This window comes from Hippoglossus hippoglossus, chromosome 5 (genome assembly GCF_009819705.1).
Source record: "Hippoglossus hippoglossus isolate fHipHip1 chromosome 5, fHipHip1.pri, whole genome shotgun sequence".
NCBI lineage: Eukaryota > Metazoa > Chordata > Actinopteri > Pleuronectiformes > Pleuronectidae > Hippoglossus > Hippoglossus hippoglossus.
The window spans coordinates 2,922,226-2,942,225 of record NC_047155.1 but is presented as its reverse complement, the minus strand read 5'-3'; the positions used below and the strand labels follow the sequence as shown (position 1 = coordinate 2,942,225).

At 43.7% G+C, this 20,000-nt stretch overlaps 1 protein-coding gene across 14 annotated transcripts in view; it reads right to left on the bottom strand.

Annotated features, from left to right (window-relative positions):
• LOC117761758 (glutamate receptor-interacting protein 2-like) overlaps positions 1–20,000 on the bottom strand; it is a 206,502-nt gene that overhangs the window by 11,911 nt on the left and 174,591 nt on the right. For 8 of the 14 annotated variants that reach the window (XM_034585966.1, XM_034585959.1, XM_034585956.1 and 5 more), the window contains exons 3-14: positions 19,299–19,434; positions 18,955–19,100; positions 18,332–18,418; positions 17,514–17,589; positions 14,635–14,780; positions 14,074–14,221; positions 12,947–13,116; positions 8,864–9,019; positions 8,498–8,650; positions 8,214–8,400; positions 2,847–2,992; positions 787–867 (exon numbers count right to left, since the gene is read on the bottom strand). In XM_034585966.1, the coding sequence (XP_034441857.1) occupies positions 787–867; positions 2,847–2,992; positions 8,214–8,400; positions 8,498–8,650; positions 8,864–9,019; positions 12,947–13,116; positions 14,074–14,221; positions 14,635–14,780; positions 17,514–17,589; positions 18,332–18,418; positions 18,955–19,100; positions 19,299–19,434 (1,632 nt within the window). The remainder of the gene's footprint in view (positions 1–786; positions 868–2,846; positions 2,993–8,213; positions 8,401–8,497; positions 8,651–8,863; positions 9,020–12,946; positions 13,117–14,073; positions 14,222–14,634; positions 14,781–17,513; positions 17,590–18,331; positions 18,419–18,954; positions 19,101–19,298; positions 19,435–20,000) is intronic. The other 6 variants (XM_034585969.1, XM_034585957.1, XM_034585970.1 and 3 more) reach the window with 2 other exon arrangements.

Here is a 20,000-nt window from a genome sequence, read left to right as displayed (position 1 = left end):
GTTACATGCACCATACTTGAATACGCAACGCGGCCCAGATGAACACCTGATCTACACCGAGCATTAATGTGCTGCTCCGCCAGACACACACTCTCTACACACAAAGAAAGAGTGGAGGCTCTTTCTCCCATTTATCCAGAAACACATTAGTGGCGTCCAGGACTGAAGATGGGTGATGGCACCAGGCCCCAAAACCAGCAGCATCCGATCCATCCCGCAGCAGTGCGATGAGTTTGTGGTCAGCGATCTGTGCAACACACTCATCGGGGGGATTTCTCTAAAGGAGACACACGATGCTCTTCTCACTGTTTCTTTCCTCTCGTTTGTTATCAAGGTTTTTTTTGTGTGAATCAACTGAACTTACCGGCCTGAGAAACAGCCCAGAATCAGAGGATCACAAAGAAACATGCACAGGGTTCAATCTGCACACTGTTCTTCTCAGGGTGTGAGGCCAGTGTCTTGGGATTAGTGTCACCAGCATGAGAGACAGACTGTGAGAGCGTCCCCTGGTTTCTGTGCCATTTTATAAACACTGTTGATGTTTATAGGCCCTGCAGCACCGGTTACCCTGGATAATACAAGTGTCTGCTTGTGTGTGTGTCTGTGTGTGTGTGTGTGTGTCTGCTTGTGTGTGTGTGTGTGTGTGTGTGTCTGCTTGTGTTTGTGTGTGTGTTTGCAGGGTGGTCTCTGACATTTAAACATTCTGCCTGCAGCTCTTCAAAACAAAATGAAGATCACATGCATTAACAATATTTGGTTTGTGTGTCTGTATGTGTGCGTTGCTACCACTGATGGTGAGCCCCAGCTCCACGCCTCTCTTCTTCGGCAGTTTGACGTGGAAGGTGCCACTGCTGGGCACCACCGACTCTGTAACACACACACACACACACACACACACACACACACACACACACACACACACACACACACACACACACACACACACACACACACACACACACACACACACACACGTTAAACAAGTCATTAATACAAAAAAAAAAAGGAACAAACAGTTCTTTTCATCCCGTTTAACATTTGTAATTACGACTCATTTAAGCGACTTTTCTCCGAGGGCGACTTCGAAATCCTCGCTGTTTGCCTGCGTGAGACACGATTCTGATTCCACCAGTGGAACAAGTGGACACACAAGCAGGAAGTGGACGTGTGCACGTTCTGAGCAGAGCGGCCACTTCAGATTGTTTCTAACTCACACGGAGGCTCTCTGCCGTCAGTCGCTCTGCAAACATCAACAAGATTATTTATTTCTTACGGAGCCGAGTGAGAGAGAGACAATATCAGACAGAACGGAACTCAGACAGCAAACTCCCTTCAATTCAATCAAGCTGCACCAAATTACACACACTCATCGATACCAGCCCCCCCCCCCCCCCCTCATAAGATCCATGAATTACTTCTTTAGAAAATCACTTCAAAGGTTACACATAATCCAGGATCCATTACTTGATCTGGATGTGCACCATCATTTTACAATATTTACAAAAATGTGCACATCCTCCTACTAAGTTTCATTGTGATCCATCCCATAAAAAAACAGATACAGAAACGCTGAAGACAACACAACCTCCTTCTTCTCTACTTTCCCCATCAGCCTGAGACTTCATTGCACATCAGAGTGATTTAACAGCAGTGTTGTGGCTTCCAGCTGAAGATGAGCGAACTCCCATCGGACGGATTTGAAGACTTTCAGGAGTGAAAACCTTCGTCAGGCTGCACCGACCTTTGGGGTTATTCTCTCTCTCTCTGCTTAAAGGACAAATGCTTCTGATTTCGTCACCACTTGCCGGCGATATCATCTAATTAGCTGATGCAACATTATGAAAGACGACGTCAGTTAAATGGAAGAGGACGTGATTTGTAGCTGCGGAGCGTCGCACAAACCCAGATCCTGTCAACTCGTCTTTTACAATCATCGTCCAACAGTTAAAAATAAAGTAAAAGTGATGAGAAGAACCCGACGTCTAGCTTCATGTAGCTCTTTAAAATAAATCCCTTTAACTCTACGTTAACTTTCTGAATCCAGGACTGATTCCACCTTCATCTGCATGTGGCTCCAGACACAGTTTAACAGGTTGACACCAGAGACAGAGACGTATTGCTCTGAACCCAGGAGAGTTCCCGGGGTAATGACGAGGAGGTGGAGCCCTGCAGGGGAGGAGCTGCACTTATTCTGTCCACCCTCCTCGTCACTGACACAGCAGCCTCTGACCAGTTCACGCACTTTAAAACCGCTAAAAACTAAACTGTGTCAGAAAGAATAAACCCTTTATTTAAATGTTTTAAAGCTTAATAGATGAGCAATGGTCCTAATATGTGTCCAATACCTGTTGCTACTCTGTGGGCAGAGTTTTGTTTTCTCCAGTGTGTGTTGAAAATAACTTAAAACACACGTGAACATATTTGCTCAACAACCTTAACTCCAATAAATGAACTTATACAGATCTGTACGGTAGGAATGACATCACTGTGAAGTCAGAAGAATGATGTCACATAGTGTAGTGATGCTTTTGGAACCCACACAAACTACAGCTTATCTAAATGTGCCAATCACTCATCGTATTCAACCGTCACGATGATTATGAATTATTATGAAATATCATTGTTACAATATTAAACACTAGTACTGTCTGACTGAGGTGTACATCATCTTTCAAGGGTCTTGACCTTCTGTGTAAAGTGCCTTGAGATAATGTACAATATGATTTATGGATAGACAAATCAAATTGAAAAGCAACATGTCCGACGTGAGCTATAACAAAGTTACACATCACGACAAAGAGAATAAAAGTAACTACGATAAGTTAAGAATTTGTTTTTCCACAAACCTGCTACGTCGAATTCTATCTCCAGCGACACCTTGTTGGTCAGAGCGGCGTCTCGGAGAAGCTGATTGGCTTCCTCCAGTGTTCCGTCCTCCGTGGGGATCCCGTTGATTGACAGGAGGCGGTCCCCGACCTGGAGCAGGCCACACCTACAGCAAGGGGTTACCATGGTGATGTCAAGACAGACTGGACGCTGTAACTTTACTTTATGTCCCTGCAGCTCCCGTAAGAAGTTTACAGCATCAGCCTCAATGTTCTACATGAGTTTGACAGTTTTCATTTTCACACATCATTTCATATCTTTCCGAGTTCTTATCTCTGCTGTCTACAAAACAAATCATACAAGGAGTTTTCTCAGTTTTATGTTTAACGATTTACACAATCTAATTAGTGGTGATTAAACATGGCACCGATTATATTCACCAGGGTCAGTTATTATCACCATCTTATCTTATCTTCTTCTTTCCAACTATGTGTGTTTTCTACGTGTGTGGCTCCTCTTCTTCATCCTGAGATATTTGTGCTCTTTCTGCTTTTTCTTCACTTTTGCGTCCATCAGGTGAAAGAACACACTCGCTGCTGGAGAAGGTCTGAAGCCACCGAGTCAGACCCACTCCCGTGAAGCCCCTCTGGATAGTTACAGGAGAGTATCTGGAGTTCATGTCTGACAGCAGCTCTGCGTCGTGGACCTCGATCGGTGGAGGTGATACTCGTACATGTGGAAAAGTGTCCTGCAGCGTGTTAGGTTTTGTTATATTAGATTTTAATTCTCTGGATTTATTGTGATTAGATTTGAGCTGATATCCCTGCAGGGATCCCTCCAGTAAAAAAAAGACATTTGGAAAAGTAAAGGTTTAGTAAAACTCTGAGATGGATACAAGAAGAAAAAGACTCTCAGGGTTTCAGTCTGAATAACTGGAAGTTTTCCAGAAACATCAGCACAGCGACAGCAGCTGCTGTCACCTGCGTGTACGTCTCCACTCGTGTGTTCGCACCCTGTCACTGTTTGTGTCTGTTCAGATGCGATCACCCGCAGGTCGAAAAACGCTTCTGAGAGGGAAACGAAGACAAATCAAAAATGGAGACGTACTAATTGTCACATCAGCGAACCTGGGATGTCTCTTGTTTCCAGACAGCTCCCACAGACTCCCTGCTGTGCCACACATCACCACTGTAATATATTTAGCTGCTGTATTTGGGATTTTGAAGATTTCTCTTCTCAAAACATCCACCGTTTGGAAACCCCCCCACCCTCCGGATCCTCGCCTCGTACATCAGTGCAGGAGTGAGGAACGTAAAACACATTAGCGCCGCCTATTAGAGTCATGAATCATGTAAATACCTTCTACCTGGTAAGAAATGAAGGTATTTTATGAGGGATGCTGGCCTGTGAAGCCTCTCGTAGAAAAGCACTTTGATTTCTGCACCACTGGTTTCAGAAATCAAACCGACAACCTCTCAGCTGCTTCGCGAACCAAACGAAGACTCATTACAAACACAACTGAGACATTTCCCTCTGAGACCTGGTGTTAACATCCGTGGTGAGCGATCCAATCACAAGTGTTCAGCACTCAGTTCAGGTCTGAACGCACTCAAATCTCAAATGCAAGATTTGATCCCTGAACCACGTCCCTGAGGCGTCTGGGAGGCGAGTGGCCACGTCCTTCACACCCTGCGAACGCTTCGTCCCCCTGGGCCACATGTGAAGGACGGTCTCTGCCGCTGACGTCCTCTGAGCCGCTACAGTTTCACAACTAATCAACATTACCTTTAAAAAAACATGTTTTTATGCTTCTCAGTGTCCATTTGTTGATTTGTTGGGTCTGAACACAGCGTCCACTTCTTCACCAAGGCCAAACAATCCTACACACACAGGTCTGGTTCTCGTAGTTTGTCATAACACGTAGTTACAGAAAGTGATGAAACGTCCTTTATCTGCATCTCCACCCTAATCACCCTCCGTGGAGCTTTGTCCTTCCTGTTCTGCTATTGATTTCAATCTGACTGATAAGATCCCTTAAACCCATATAATAATAATACTACTATTAATACTAATACTACTACTACTACTAATCATAATAATCATAACACATCTTCATAATGTTGATAGATCTCAGGTGTTTACTGACATGTTTCTTAGTTTTCATTGATCCTACATTTCAATAAGGAAAATATCCAGATATCTGTGTAATAAGGCATTGTTTTCATTGCAGGTCACGTTTCACTACCTTGGTGTTGCAGAGATGTTTGTGTCTCATATATATAAAGTATCGACCATATAGAGGCAGGTCCGACTCTAAAGGTTAGTCCAGTTCAATGTGCTTCACGAATAACTGATGAGCCGAAAATACCACAAAACAAATACAAATGCTGACGATGAAAAAAAGAGAAGTAAGACAGATGTCGAAGGTTATAACAGCTGTGAATAATGAGAGAAAAGGGATAAAAACATGTGATGATAATAATATTAGCAGACAGGATGTGTGGGCGGGGGGGAGGGGGGGTGTAGAAGCCCTGCAAGTCACTCGGTTCCTGCACTGTCACCAGTTTCCCTGACAGGAATCAGCTGCTTCAGTCGGAAACACACTGTGAACTTTGTGGAGCGTCGTCTACAGCTGGTGCTTCACTGCTAATGTCTTCTTGTAAATTCGGCCGTAAAAGTGAGACGTCAGGCGTCACTTGTTTCAGGAAATATCCATCGTCCGACAGCTGTTTGGTTATTAGCTGTTCGCTGCTCTGCTTCTCTCCTCGTGCAGTAGAGACTTAGACGTATTGATATTTGACCTCCTATTTCAATCACACTTCATATTGTCAGTCATAAAATATTAAGTGCATTGCTCGCAGGCTAATGATAAAAATACGAGTACGATGTTGAAAAGGCAAAATCGTACTTAATACTGGTGAATTTACACCATCTTTACTCACTCGGTTCTGTTTGAGGACGTTTTCTCGGCTCAAAGTTTGAATCAAGCTTCATGTGTTTGTTCCATAGTTTCATTTGAACTGGTTAGTTCTGGTTTCACATTGTAATTTAGGGACTGAAGGATTTCGCCTGACATACGTACGTCCTGTCGTCCTCACCTACGTCTACTCATACCTGACACGGATTGGTTTACAGACGGCGTGTGTCTAAAAAGGGCGTGTCGTCAATTTGGCCTCCGTATTTGCAAATAGTTTTTTATTAAAGTGCATATGAAAAAGTATTATTTCCTTTTGAAAGGAGAAAATGAATGAATCAGTTCAATTTGTCCATTTTGTTTTTACTGTAATATTTATAGTAATACTACCAGTAAAAAGTAAATCAAATGTTCTTGTCATTCAAATACATTGACGCAGGTGAAGACTTGAACCAAACCTGCAGCTGCTTCCTCTTCTTCTTCTTCTATTATCTAATGCTGTCTCTACTTCCTGTGATTGGTCCAAAAGTCCAAACTATCCCAAAAAGTTTTCACTTTGCAAACAAACCAAACCATGGCTCAGTTTGATCCGGACCCAGAACGTCTCTTCTGGTCGGACTGAACTTTGGTGCGTTGGTCTGGACGTGGTCTGAGGAACCTTTCCTGATATTTACTTTCCGACTAAACTGAAAACTCTGAAAGTCTGAACCAAACAAGGTGTGAACGTGTCCTTATTCTTATCTCACTGCATCGTTTCATTAGCGGACAATTGCAGGAACTAAATAAACCTTTTCTTATATTTCTGTAGGTGGAACTTCATTCATCCATATTCACTCAACCTCAAATCACTGAATTATCCAACAAATACAAAACATAACTACTTGTAAATCCAAATACAACAGATGAGTTCAGACTCCACGTTGCACATTTTCTATTCAACACCAATCGTGAATAATAAACTGAGCAAAGTTAAAACTATGAAAGATCATATTGGCAGAGGAACTTCCTGCAGCACTAACGCAGGATAATTACAGACTAAAGCGTTAAAAGCCGACGTCCTCGCTGGCCACGGCTGCACAGGACTTAAAGATGGATTTAGAGACGATAAGCTGGGGTTAAATATAATTCAGGGTGTGAGGGGGTTTGTTTGGATTCACCCCGACAGGCACAGAGGAAGGTACTTATCGATCTGTGTGACGTGGGCGAGGGGAAGCAGCTAATTAGTGTTGTTAGCGTGGGCACTAATGGAGAGAGGGAGGCCTCGGGTGCAGAAACACACTCAGCACTTAGAGAAGCTGCTAATACCATGACAACGCTGATCTGCACCAAACACACACACACACACACACACACACACACACACACACACACACACTGATATATATATATAGACACACACATATGATGCAAAAACAACTGAGAATTAATATAGAGAAACACTGAAGAACAAACAGCGGATTGGGAACACACAAACACACACACACACACACACACACACACAGATGGATATTTTGTAAAATCACCTCCCACACTCGTGTGTATAAAATGCTTCAATATGTTTAAACACACACACACACACACACACACACACACACAGACAGACACACAGACAACCCCACCATCAGTCTCTCACAAACACACAAGCTCACACATTCAAACAAAAAACACAAACACACACGCACACACACACACAGGAAAAGCTAAGTAAAGCAGCACAAATATTGTCTGCTCACAAAAAAACGCACAAAGCCACTAGAAAAGTTATACAACAACATCTGTATTTCACAGGTTCAACAATTTGTTCCAACCTTTGAAACTACATGCTGCTGAGCTGCACTTTAAAGTTGTTCAAATAACCTGATTCACTTTGATGCTGATACAAAAAAAACCACTAAAACAAAATCTCTGTATTGTGAGAATGTTTTACAGAATGTTTATTTTCTATTTACTTGAGTTTAATATTCAGAATAACTGTTACATTTGTTCGTGTGGTATTGATCTTGAACAAACAAGATGTTTTTGGGGTTGTGTTGTTAAAATAACTATAATTGTTACATCAAAATCCAATCTTCATACAATTGAAATTATACACCGCAAACAAATGATTTATTTTCTGTCCCATGTTTTATAATTAAATCGGCCGCATCCTCTCTTGGAGTGAAAGCCAAGACTTTTAATAAAAGATTAAAAATAAAGATTTTTCAAGACAAACTTAAAAAAATAAGAACGTTTTATTAAATATAACCAGATAAAAATGAAACATGGCCGAGCAACGGGTGGATCCTTCTTGGGCTGATGGTACATGGTAGCTAACGCTGCAGCGCTAAGGGAGGAAACCCTCCGTAGATCAGACTACATGAAGCTGGTCAGACCTCTGAAGGTGTGTGTGTGTGTGTGTGTGTGTGTGTGTGTGTGTGTGTGTGTGTGTGTGTGTGTGTGTGTGTGTGTGTGTGTGTGTGTGTGTGATCCTCACCTCTCTGCAGAGCTGTCGGGCTCGATGAATCGGATGAGCGGGGGTGCAGACAGTGTTTCAGTGGCGAATATTCCCCCCTGCAGCTGGACACCGAAGCCGTTGAGCGGGTCGCCCATTAGCACCACCTCGCTGGTCTCCACGTGAACAACCTGACCCCCCGGACCCACCGAGCTGGACGCCAGGGACACTAAACACACACAGACACACACAGACACACCTGTGTGAGTTGGACGTTTCGAGGATCAGTTTCCCTGCCGACAGACCCACAGGTGAACGGATCTTACAGGAGCTTTTGTGCTCTTTCTTTCTCTGCCGTCGTTTGAGCAGCGAGTTGCGTGGACTCATGGGAACCGAGGGCCGGGGCAAGGTGCTGGAGCTCTGGCTGCTGGGGCCGGACGTGGTCGTAGAGCCGGGAGAGAAACTGGCGGATACCAGAGCTGCAAAAAAAGAGAGAGGTGATGTCCAAATATTCCCATAATGCATTGCATGGGAAAAGGGACAGGGAGTGAGGAACTAATTAAAACAGAGGCAAGACAATGAGTAACATCAGGTGGGAGGGAAAGTAAACAGGAGCAATCACATACATATTAAAAAATAAGAAGTAACAGAAAGGATGAGCGGGACGGGGAAGAACGAAATCGCGTTCTTACATTTGCAGTAGTCGAGGCTGTTGATGGTGTTGTTGTTGGAGGCGGTCCACGACTTGTTGAGGGTGGAGCTTGTGTTGCAGAGGGTGGAGTTTAGCGGGTGACAGTAGTTCACACAGGGGTCCCAGGAGTGGGGGTGGTCCGACTTTTGAACCTTCACTGGAACACACACACGATTGTGTTACTGGTGAGAACACAGGGGCCGGCGTCCATCTTCTATCGAACCATAAAACTTAACCCCCCCTCACATCTGCACGCGTAATATTAAAACTTCTCAGACTCTCAGCTGAGAAAACGTTCTGGATGTAAAGTTGTTGCAGTTTGTTGCTTTAACACACGGTTATCTGCACATTCTGTTTTCTTACAGCAAATCATTTGGCCTTAATTTGTTCCATTCTAAACGAATCAGAGCTACAAAATGCAAATTCTGATTAAAAACACAGAGACGCTGGTGGAAACGTTTCCTCAGGGAAGAGCCTCAATCTGGGAGAAGTTCCCGCTGTGAGCATCAGCCGACGTTCGTGGCTAAAGTCTGACAACCTCCACAGGATGGGAAAAGTTGTCGTGTTTACATTGTTGTATTTTGAGGAAAATGATCGTACGTGAGCAGAGTAGGAATGAGAAGCTCAATATCGATGTTTCGAAGCTGGGTCGTGATAACAGAAACAGAAACGATGCTTTTCAAGGCACAAGGCTCTTATTTTGAAACACGAGACAGGAAGGACTATTTGCGTTATATTTATCGTACATCATGCATTATTGATCAGGGGGCAATATTATCGTACATCTGGAAACACTGGTTCCTCACCACACAGACACTTATCTAAACCCTGAAGTCGATCCTAAGCTGCCTCGTGCTGCCACATCTACCCCACACTGCTTTTGTTTCCCTCGACACGTCGGCCGTCTTATATAAACCGATCTGTTGGCGGGAGGTCTGCGGGGCTTAAGTGCCGGGCAGCTTCGGAGCGAGATCTGAGGAATGTGAAAATGTTTTCTCGTCTAATCCTCCCCCAGAGTAACAATAAAGTCGTTAAGTCCAGCGAAGCGCCGCCGAGACAGATCAGCTGACAAGGAAGGGGCTGCAGTAAAACAGAGAGATGCAGGAGGGGAAGATATAAGGCAGCCTCACCTGTGATCGTTCACACACCTCACACACACACACACACGAGGCAGGAAGTGTGTGTTCACGAAGCAACACTGATTTAAGCTGCAATAACAATGACACAAATCAAAGTGGCACACCCACATGCACACACACACACACACACACACACACACACACACACACACACACACACACACACACACACACACACACACACACACACCGCAAACTGCAAATTGCAAATTGCAAAACCTTTAATCAGAGCGTCTATTAATAAAGCGGTGGCAAGCTGGCCACAAGGTCTGCTGCAAGGCCATCAGTTTCCTAATGAGCTGCGTTCACTTCCCAAGACACACGCACACACACACACACACATACTGTACACACACACACACACGCACACACACACACACACACACACAAACACAACCAGACACACGGTTGCACAGTCATGATTAGAAGGGAGGAATGAATTTGGCTTCGTAGAGACAAATGAAGGAGATACGAGATGAGATTGTGACCTTTCCAGTGTGTGTGTGTGTGTGTGTGTGTGTGTGTGTGTGTGTGTGTGTGTGTGTTACCATCTCTAACTTCAAGGACTTTCTTAAAATTAACTTTGTAGTTTTTTCTTTTTACCACTTCAAACTAGACTAAAAGAAGAATAGAAGGGTGGGAGGGAGAAAGAAGAGGAACAGATAAAACGGGAGACAAGAGGAGAAAGGAGGGATGTTTGAGGGGAGGAGATCTGTATATTAGAGGAGGGGAAGAGAGGGAGAGAGGGAGAGAGGAGGAGGTAAAAGGCCGAGAGCAGCTTCCGACGCCTATAAGAGAGGTGTAATGACTTTAATGAAATACCAGCCTGCCGCTGTCACTCTATCTCTCCACTTCTCTTTTTAACTTTCCCTCGCTCCGTCCTTTTCATGCTGAGCCAAAATTGCCACCCCACACAAATTCTAAAGGAAGTGGCCCGAGGTTTCGGTCTAATTAAAAAAATCTAGAATCCCTCGTCTTTATTCTCCGTCTCTTTCAGCCTTCTCCTTAATCCTGTCGTTCTCATCCTCTCTTCGTTTGTCTAATTAGGTCAAAGAAAAATGCAAAAAAATAAAAAGACAGAGAAATCAGTTTGTCTTACTTATGTTAAAGGATTAATAATAGCTGCTTTATCGCAGGTCCTACATGTGTGTGTTCCTGTGTGTGTGTGTGTGTGTGTGTGTGTGTCCTTAAGCCGTGAGGCATTAACCCTGGATAATAAAACAGCCGTCGGCATCAGCGTCCCTCCTGTAAATCCACTGGCACTAATTCTCCTGCAGAGGAGAAGTCGGGTGCAGAAAAACCCGACGTCAGCTAATTAAGCACCAAGTCGCCGCTGCAGCCAAAGTATTCCTCAATCTGCGTTCGGCTTCGTGAGAAGGAGCGAACAACGACATCAGGCTCAGTGGGATTATTTTCTTTTCACATGGGCGACTTAATTGGGGCAAAAAAACTCCAACGTTAACCTGGTTGCCATTTTGATTTGCTCTAATTTGGGGCCATGGTTATCCAGTGTGACAGCAGAGGAAGAGGTGATGGCGTGAAGAATTAAAGTGATGCTATATGACCTCTAGCTCTATTGTTATGCTGATGACTGCAAACGCTGCCAGCTGAAGGTATGAATAATAAAGTATAAAGTACCTTTACTCCAAGGCCCAACACTTGGATTCAATCAAGCTGCACCAATTTACACACACTCAGAGATTTTAGTCCCCGGAAGGTGTCAGATCCATGAATTATTCCCTGAGAAATCAGGGGAAATGTCTGAAATCTTGGATCTGCCCTTTGATCCAGATGGAAAATGTAATGGGCGCTTCCCTGACTTCTAACAAATCCTTCCAGCCAAGTTCTGTGTGATCTTGGTTAATAACAAACCAAAGACTGGGGTGAAAAAACAAACTTCTTGGCGGAGTTGGAAAACACACGAAGCCAGAAGAGCCCAAACTCATGGAACAAGATCATCCTGGATCTGCTCATTGAAAGAATTTCAAAATCTCGCCTGACATTAATTTTTATTTTGTCGAATCCAGCTATTTTTTAATGTAGCATACAATATGGAACTTTGGCCACTAGGGGTCTCACAATCAAAACAACAACCAAAGACCTAGTTGGATGACGTTGTGAAGCAGAGAGGATCATGGGAGTTGTTGTCTTCACCACGTTTGCCGATGAAAATCTACCTGACACGACTTCACGGATAATGACTTCAAGTTTTATTCATATACACGGAAAAAACTATCGACTGGTTAAACCCCGGAAGTTAGAGCAGAGACAGGAAAAGCCACGGGTAAAGCCAATATGACGCAGTTGGATTTGAACATTGCTGGAAACATTTTGGTTAATGTAAGAAACACAAGTCGAGTCCAGTCGTTCTCATATCATATTTGAAAAGCAAGATCAGTCGATTTAAGGTCAAAGGTCTAATTCAAGATGTGTCCAACACCCAGTTTATAACCAGGGGCCGTGATGAAAAGTGCACATGAACAAACCTAAAACACTAAAACATCCCAAAATGTAAAAAGCAGTTCTTCTCCACAAAGCCCACGGGCAGAGATCAGGTGAGATTATCTGAATAATGTAAGTTTTTAAAATAAGTTCGGTGACTCACAAATTCGATTCATTTCCATGTAAGTGGCACTATAATGTGTCCGGGGCATTTTTAAAGATAAACAGTTTCGTACAATTGAAATAATCTTGTATCTGTATGTGCATATATCAGCGTTTTTAGGGATTTAAAGGCCCATTGTGACCCAGAGTGACGTCAAACAGAGGGAAATCTTTATGGCGTCTGTTAAATTAATGACTGAGAAGGTGAGTTTTCACACAAACTGCATCGAGTGGGTTCAAAGAGCAGTAATAAAATGCAAATGTGGCTTCAAGTGACCTGCTCCATCTGTCTCATGCGTCCGTCTGTGCAAATGAAGGTAAACCATTTAAACTGCATCCACCTGTGTCGTGCTGTTTCCCAGCGAGCCTGGTTTGATGGGACGGGATCATTTCCAGTTTGACCAGTTCCGTGGTGCTGGCTATGAGCTGCGTCGCCTCCAGGACCGTGCAGTGCTCGGTCGACGTCCCGTCTATGGACAGCAGGTGATCCCCAGCATGCAACGCTCCACATCTGTAGAGGAAGATGAACGGAAACACTTTGTTTATGTCCGTCGAGGCTACGAAGGTTCGCCCGACCAGCTCGGATCAGCAAGCTGGTGCCGCTGCTCTGTACACGGTGGACAAAACCCTGGATATGAATAAAGCTGAATGTGGAGACCATGTGGGGATGAGCAGGGACACGACCTGGACCTCCACAGTCAAACCGTTCAGTCCACTGAGGTCATTTTGGGTCTCGTGTATATTTTAGAGCCAGACTGAGGCCCGGGGCAAAATCCTGTCTCCTACTGTCTGCGTGAGTTACAGGCCTGAGTGTGTGTGTGTGTCTGTGTGTGTGTGTGTGTGTGTGTGTGTGTGTGTGTGTGTGTGTGTGTGTGTGTGTGTGTGTGTGTGTGTGTGTGTGTGTGTGTGTCTGTGTGTGTGTGTGTGTGTGTGTGTGTGTGTGTGTTAGAGACAGAATATATACTGGGCATAAACACCCACTCGCAGTACATCTGTAACCCAAGGACGATTACCACATGGGAAAAGAGGTCACGTGCCCTGGAGCAGCTGACGACCCATCGGCCTGAAGACACATTACTAAGTTCTCTCTTTTTTAGTTTTTCTAAACATTACAGTAAATGTGATTATGAAAATTAGCAGATTAATAACAACGACTTTGCATTAAGACTGTATCTGATGCTTCCTGTCAGCAAATGTTCACACAGCGATAAACTTACATGATCGGTGAAAACACTTTTCACAAATTCCTGGTTTGGTCCAAAAGAGTTTATTCTAAACAGAATTATCAGGAAATGTCGAACTTCCACCTCCAAAATCTTTTACCTCCACAGATTAAGTGTCTTCACATGCAGAATCTGTGGTGTGTGTGTGTGTGTGTGTGTGTGTGTGTGTGTGTGTGTGTGTGTGTGTGTGTGTGTGTGTGTGTGTGTGTGTGTGTGTGTGTGTGTGTGTGTGTGTGTGTGTTCACCTGTCCACCACGCTGCCATGCTTCACCCGGTCGATGACAATGACCTGCTTGTTTCGGTGATTGGCCGACGTCAGCGTGATTCCCAGAGTTGCTCCTGGCGACTTCACAATTTCCACTAACAGCGGACCGGAGGCGTTCGTTACCGTGTCTGGAGAAAGAAAAGAAAACTATGAGATTTAACATTTTACTGGTTTTATATTTTTGCCGGGAGCTGAAGCTCACGTGCAGATGAAGTGATTTCAGTCTCTAAAACAACAACAGTCCAGCAGCTGAGCTGGAGGCAGATGTGCCCTCGAGAGGATCAATCACCTGATGACCAGAGATTTTTAACATTGGATTGTTGGAGAGTTACATTGAACCGATTTCTCCAGAACAAAGTCAGAGCTGCGCCTGAGGCGGAGGGAAATGTCAACACATCAACTAAACAACCCGTTTTTTTAAAATGTCACTGGCATTTTAGAAAAGTCTAAAAGCTTTTACCCCTGAGCTTTGTGTGCTTGTGTGTGTGTGTCTGTGTGTGTCTGTGTGTGTAGCTGTGTGTGTGTGTGTGCGGCCTCTCACCCATGATGGTGACGTCGTACTCTATCTGGAACAGGGCTTCCTGGCCGCACTGGGCCAACACGATGAGGGCGTCGCTGTGGTTGGCGTTGTGCAGCGGGACGCCGTCCACACTGAGGAGACGATCCCCGGGACGCAACGTGCCCTCTCTGGAAACACACACACACACAGACACACACAGACACACACACACACACACACGCACACACAGACACACAGACACACACAGACACACACGCACACGCACACACAAGACAGTGATGAACTTCAACGACTATAGAAGATAATTCACAGCCAAAGAAACCACCCAAGAAGGAAATCAACCATTATTCTCTTTCAGTTTCCTTTGTGTCACCTCTCCCTCCTTCAGTCACTAAGTTCAAGTTCAAATATTCCTTATTTGTATAACTGGGTACGGCCCATTGCTGCTAGAAGGTTTCCTACCCTTCCTAACTCCTTTCTTCAATCCTTAAAGCGTATTCTATACTTTGTTTTTAATCTCACGAGCCTTTTTCCTTTACTTCTCACCTCCTCTACCGACCATGGATCTGAACTCATCATCCTCTCGTCTCCCCTCGTCTCATCTGCAGTTTCATTTCACCTCAGGTACAAACGGGGGACACTTCACAGGTGAAGCTGCTGCTTCCCAATGTTCAAACTACTGAGATGGAACCATGGATATAGTATATTTATTTGAATCTCTTCATTTCATATGATCTAGTGTCATTTCAATTTTCCCTTTTCTGACTAAAACACATTCACAGACTGGCTACGTGATATTTAGCAGCCTCTCCGTGCTGTAGCCTATTTAAGGATATAATTTATTTCCCCTAAAAAGTGGAAATGTTAAATTGTGCATGCAGATGCCTGCGTTAGACAGCTGATAGATGCTTTATGCCTGATGCCAGGGTGTGAGTAACGCCGAGCTGTCGTCAAACCAGCCAGAAGATGTAAAGTATGACGCTAATAGCCTTGAAGCTTTTTAACAACACGATGCAAGCTAAGCCCGGTATCTCGAAAATGAAGTTTCACTGAAAAAACTAAAATATCTGGAGTCAAATAAAAGTCTGATTCAAAGTTTGAGCAGACACACATGAACCAGATAAAATGAGATAAGATACTAAAGATAATCTCGCCCAGTATCATCTAGGCTCGGCTCCAGTTCCTCATTTAAAGATCCCGCCCTCTACCCACAGCTCTAACTTCCGTCATAAACCGTTTAAAGGACTTGTCTTTCACAACGAGACCTGCTTCATGGTTTCCCCTTCTCAACGCGCTCCCTCTCGGTTTCACATAACGTTGCAGTGAAAGCAGTTTCATTTCCGATCCTGCGATGAAAACACCGCGGCGCTCTCGCTGTAATTTTAACTCTCAGTTGGTATAATGCTAAAAAACGTGGGCACCCCTGGGACTGTGTGGTTCTATGGATTAAGTTTTTTTCTTTCCAATTGGGAGATGAATGGGACATAAAGCAGCATGAGCATCTCATTCGCTTCCCCTGGACTGACCCACATTTTCAGGATGATTTTCTTTAAAACGGTGTTGGATGAGCTTCGGGGCGAAATAACTCAATAGGAAGAAAGAATTTAATCTCGGTCTCGCCCCAGTCCTTCAATTTAAATGTGAACCTGAGGAGATTTACTCCGTCTGTGTTGTTGGAATGTGTTTTAAAATAAAAAAAAATCTGCTTTGTTTGAGCTCATTTCTTGTACATTTGTAGGTAAATATATGTTTGATTGACTAATTAGGGCACATTGAATGTTAAAACTATTTTTAGAAGCTCTGGGATGAATTTTACAGTGAAACGGTCTCTTCCTTTGAAGCTCTGACGGAGCGCAGAGCTGCAACGGGAGTATAAATAGCGTCTCGCAGTTCTAAAGTCGAGCATCAACTGATTGAAGCCGCTAAGTGATCACAGCGCAGGGTTACACTTTATTTTCGTTCTAGTTTTCCTGTCGCAGCCGGAGCCACGGGAACAACTGCAGCAGCTGAAAATGGGAATTTCAGATGAGAAAGATGTTTGTAAAGTTAATGCACACGGATGAGAATTAAAGGAAATATCTGAGTAAATGGTTATTTCACCTCCAGAGCAGCTTCAGTGTGAGTTGATCCACAATATTTCTTTTATTGATAATCTCATGCTGTCAGGCAAATAACTGTCAAACCTTTTTAATCTGAATTACAACATTACGGTTCATTCTGTTGTATTTTATAAGACACATTTTTGTTTCTTCTTAACATAGAAGGTCTTTGTTTCTGTAGATGAAGCTCTTTTCTCTAAACAAATCTTTTACAGATCTTATTCCAGATAAATAGGAAAATTCAAAAGTCATTGTTTCCTTTGCAGGAGAATATCTTATTTTGTTTTCCCATGTTAAACAGGATGAATATGTATAAATTCCAGTTTTGAATCCACAAAAGGTTGAATCACCGTCGCATCACTTAAACCGCCTCAAATCTGACATTTATATGAAAACGTTATGGATTATTGCCTCAACATGAAGGCTGAGACCGACACATGATGACAACATTAGACGGGATATGAGGTGATTCATGCCGCTGCAGCTCTGACTAACACATAACTGTAAGACACCAGTGACGGTCACAGGGAATGACACTGTTATCCTTGGGCTTTATTTGCATGAGGGCACAGACAAATCTCCCAGACCCCCGACTGCAGCTGACTGAACTGTGTGTTCGTGTCAACTCGACGGAGGCCTGTGTTCATCCGGCTTTTATTTTTACTATACATCACTTTTATTTAGGAAAACATCGTCCTTTTAAACCTTAAGAATATCCTCTTCATCTGTACACGTGTAACCATCTGTGTGGTTCTGTGCATTTGTTCATTAATGTATAAAAACGTGTGTGGTCAGATCTACCTGTCTGCAGGGCCTCCTGGCCTCACGTAGGTGACCACCAGGGGGCGTGATCTGTGCCAGTCCTCTTGTGTACCACCTGTAGAAAGAGAAAGGAAAGGTGGACACACTCAAACTCTGAACTCAGATTATTAGAAACCTCCATATCCTTCTTTTAGAAATTAGAGAAACGTAATTCATCAGCTGATCCATCAGTGAACAGATTGATTCATTTTCTAATTCCCACTCTGACGGTTTCCTCTGTGGATTCTGGAAAGAAGTCGACTAACAATTAAAAACATGGACTTTGACAAGTTTCCTGTTTTCTCTCAAACAGAGAGGAAACGTCCTCCTGACCTTAAAGAGTTAAACCTGATCAATAGATCGATGATAGATCAAAAACAGAAAAATGCTCCTGTGTTTTATTTGGCACTATTGTCAGAAACCTCAGACTGACTCGAAAGATGGACGACAGGTCTCAACTTCCTCCCGTTGTACAAAAAGAAGTGTTTTAACACAATCTGATGTGGAACCAGCCAATCCACACCAGCCATGAGTCAGGCTCAGCTGTCAATCATGAGGTTTCATCATCAGATAAATAAATAAAACCAAACCTAACACCTGAACATTCATCAGTTTGATAAGAACGACTTAAAATGACAAAAAACATCTTAGAGAAAAAAGAGATTAAAATATGAATGAAATTACTTTTTCACTGTTGTCTGCTTCGTACTTTTACGCTTTTATTTTCCTGTTTCTTTTACAAAGCAGGACAATCAATCAATAATATTCATACATTCCCTTCAATCTTACAGGAGCTGGTTTATTTCACTGCTGGTTACCTCTCATCACGAAGCCGAAGCTGTTCCCCTCTTTGTGCAAACAGATGTCGATTGTCTTTGATATAACCCCTGAGGTGCTGTCTGGTGCTGGGAGACGGAGGGAGAGAGGGAGGAGAGAAGGGGAGAGAGAGAGAAGGAGGGAGGGGGAGAGGATGAATATTTTCTAGTTTGCTTCTGCTGCTGTTCATATTCATTGAATTCTAGATGCCAATGGAGGTTGTCAAATTAAAATACAAATACGAGCTGCGTTACTGCAGAGATGCAATAAGATCGATAAGTTAAACGTTTTTTTTTTTACCGTGCTGCACTTCATGAAACAAAGACTGAAACATTACAGACACGACTGGTTTATCGTCGTGGGGAAACTAGAACTACAGACAGGAAGGTGTTGCATTGCACTGTTTTTCCTTGAGCAGCAACTCTATGCATCTTGATCCCGGCTGAACTGACATAAATCAGCCGGCTGCATTTCATTCACCCCAGAGTCCAGGGAACTGGGTTCACACTTGGACGATTTGGTGTCACGGGTTTTATATCCAGAGCCAAAGTTCAGAGCCAAAGCTGAAACAACTTCTACTGGAACTAACTGCCTCTCGACCTGAAACCCTCCAGTGGTCACGTACCTGTAGGGGGCAGCTCGTACTCCACCTCCAGCAGAACCCTCTCCCCGACGTTCTTCAACAAGCTGATGATCTCCTCGTGCCGCAGCTTGGTCAGATTGATGCCGTTCACCGACTTGATGTAGTCACCAACGTTCAGCTGGTCGCTCCTGAGCGGGACAGGACACACGTCAAGAGAATGGAAGTGTGTGTATCAGGGGTTTTATAACGATGTTTTACTTCAAGGAGCAGTTTGTCTTCTTCACTCCTGAGTATAGCATTACATTTGAGGGATTTAACAGGGCCACTCTAAATATAATGCCTAATAAATAAATAATAATCTCTGGCGGTGCCTGGGGTTCAATCACCTGGCCGCCAGCCCCCCAGGCCGTAGGTTCGATACCCGCGGTTTCCCATCCTTGTCGGTTCCTCCTGAGATGGTGAGGCCGAGTGTGCTGCCTTCTTTCTTCACCAGCTCCACCATGGTCACCCCCCGCAGAGCTTCTAACCAAAAACACACACACACATAAAGACGAATATACACACACACACACACACACACACACAAACACAAAACAGGCCGAAGAGGAGGACGAAGGACACACACAGGAAATACAGCAGAGAGAGAAGTGGTTAGAGGCGGCCCTCTCTCCACCCTGATGCCTGGATTAAAGCGAGATACAAGGAAGATAAACTAAAAGACGTCTGTCGCCGTGTGTCCTTGAGTGAGACACTGATCCTTCATCTGCTCAGTGAGGGACAATCTGCTGAAATGACTGAAACGTAAAAGTGAAGGTCAGAGAAGATAAACATCCGTTAATTAGAAGTATGAAAGCCTCCGTGTTTCTCTACGTGAGAAGTTCCTGACGGGGATGAAAAGGTTAATTTAGAGACTGAAAATATCCAGAAAAACGAGTAAAACTATTTTTAGGTTAAAAGGAAACGAGATCTTCACAGAGACGTTTCACTCACTTCAACAATCACACACTGATATAACATCCTTGGTCAATGTAAAGTGACTTGAAATATTAAAATTGATTTGCAACTAAAAAATGTAATCAAATAAAAAA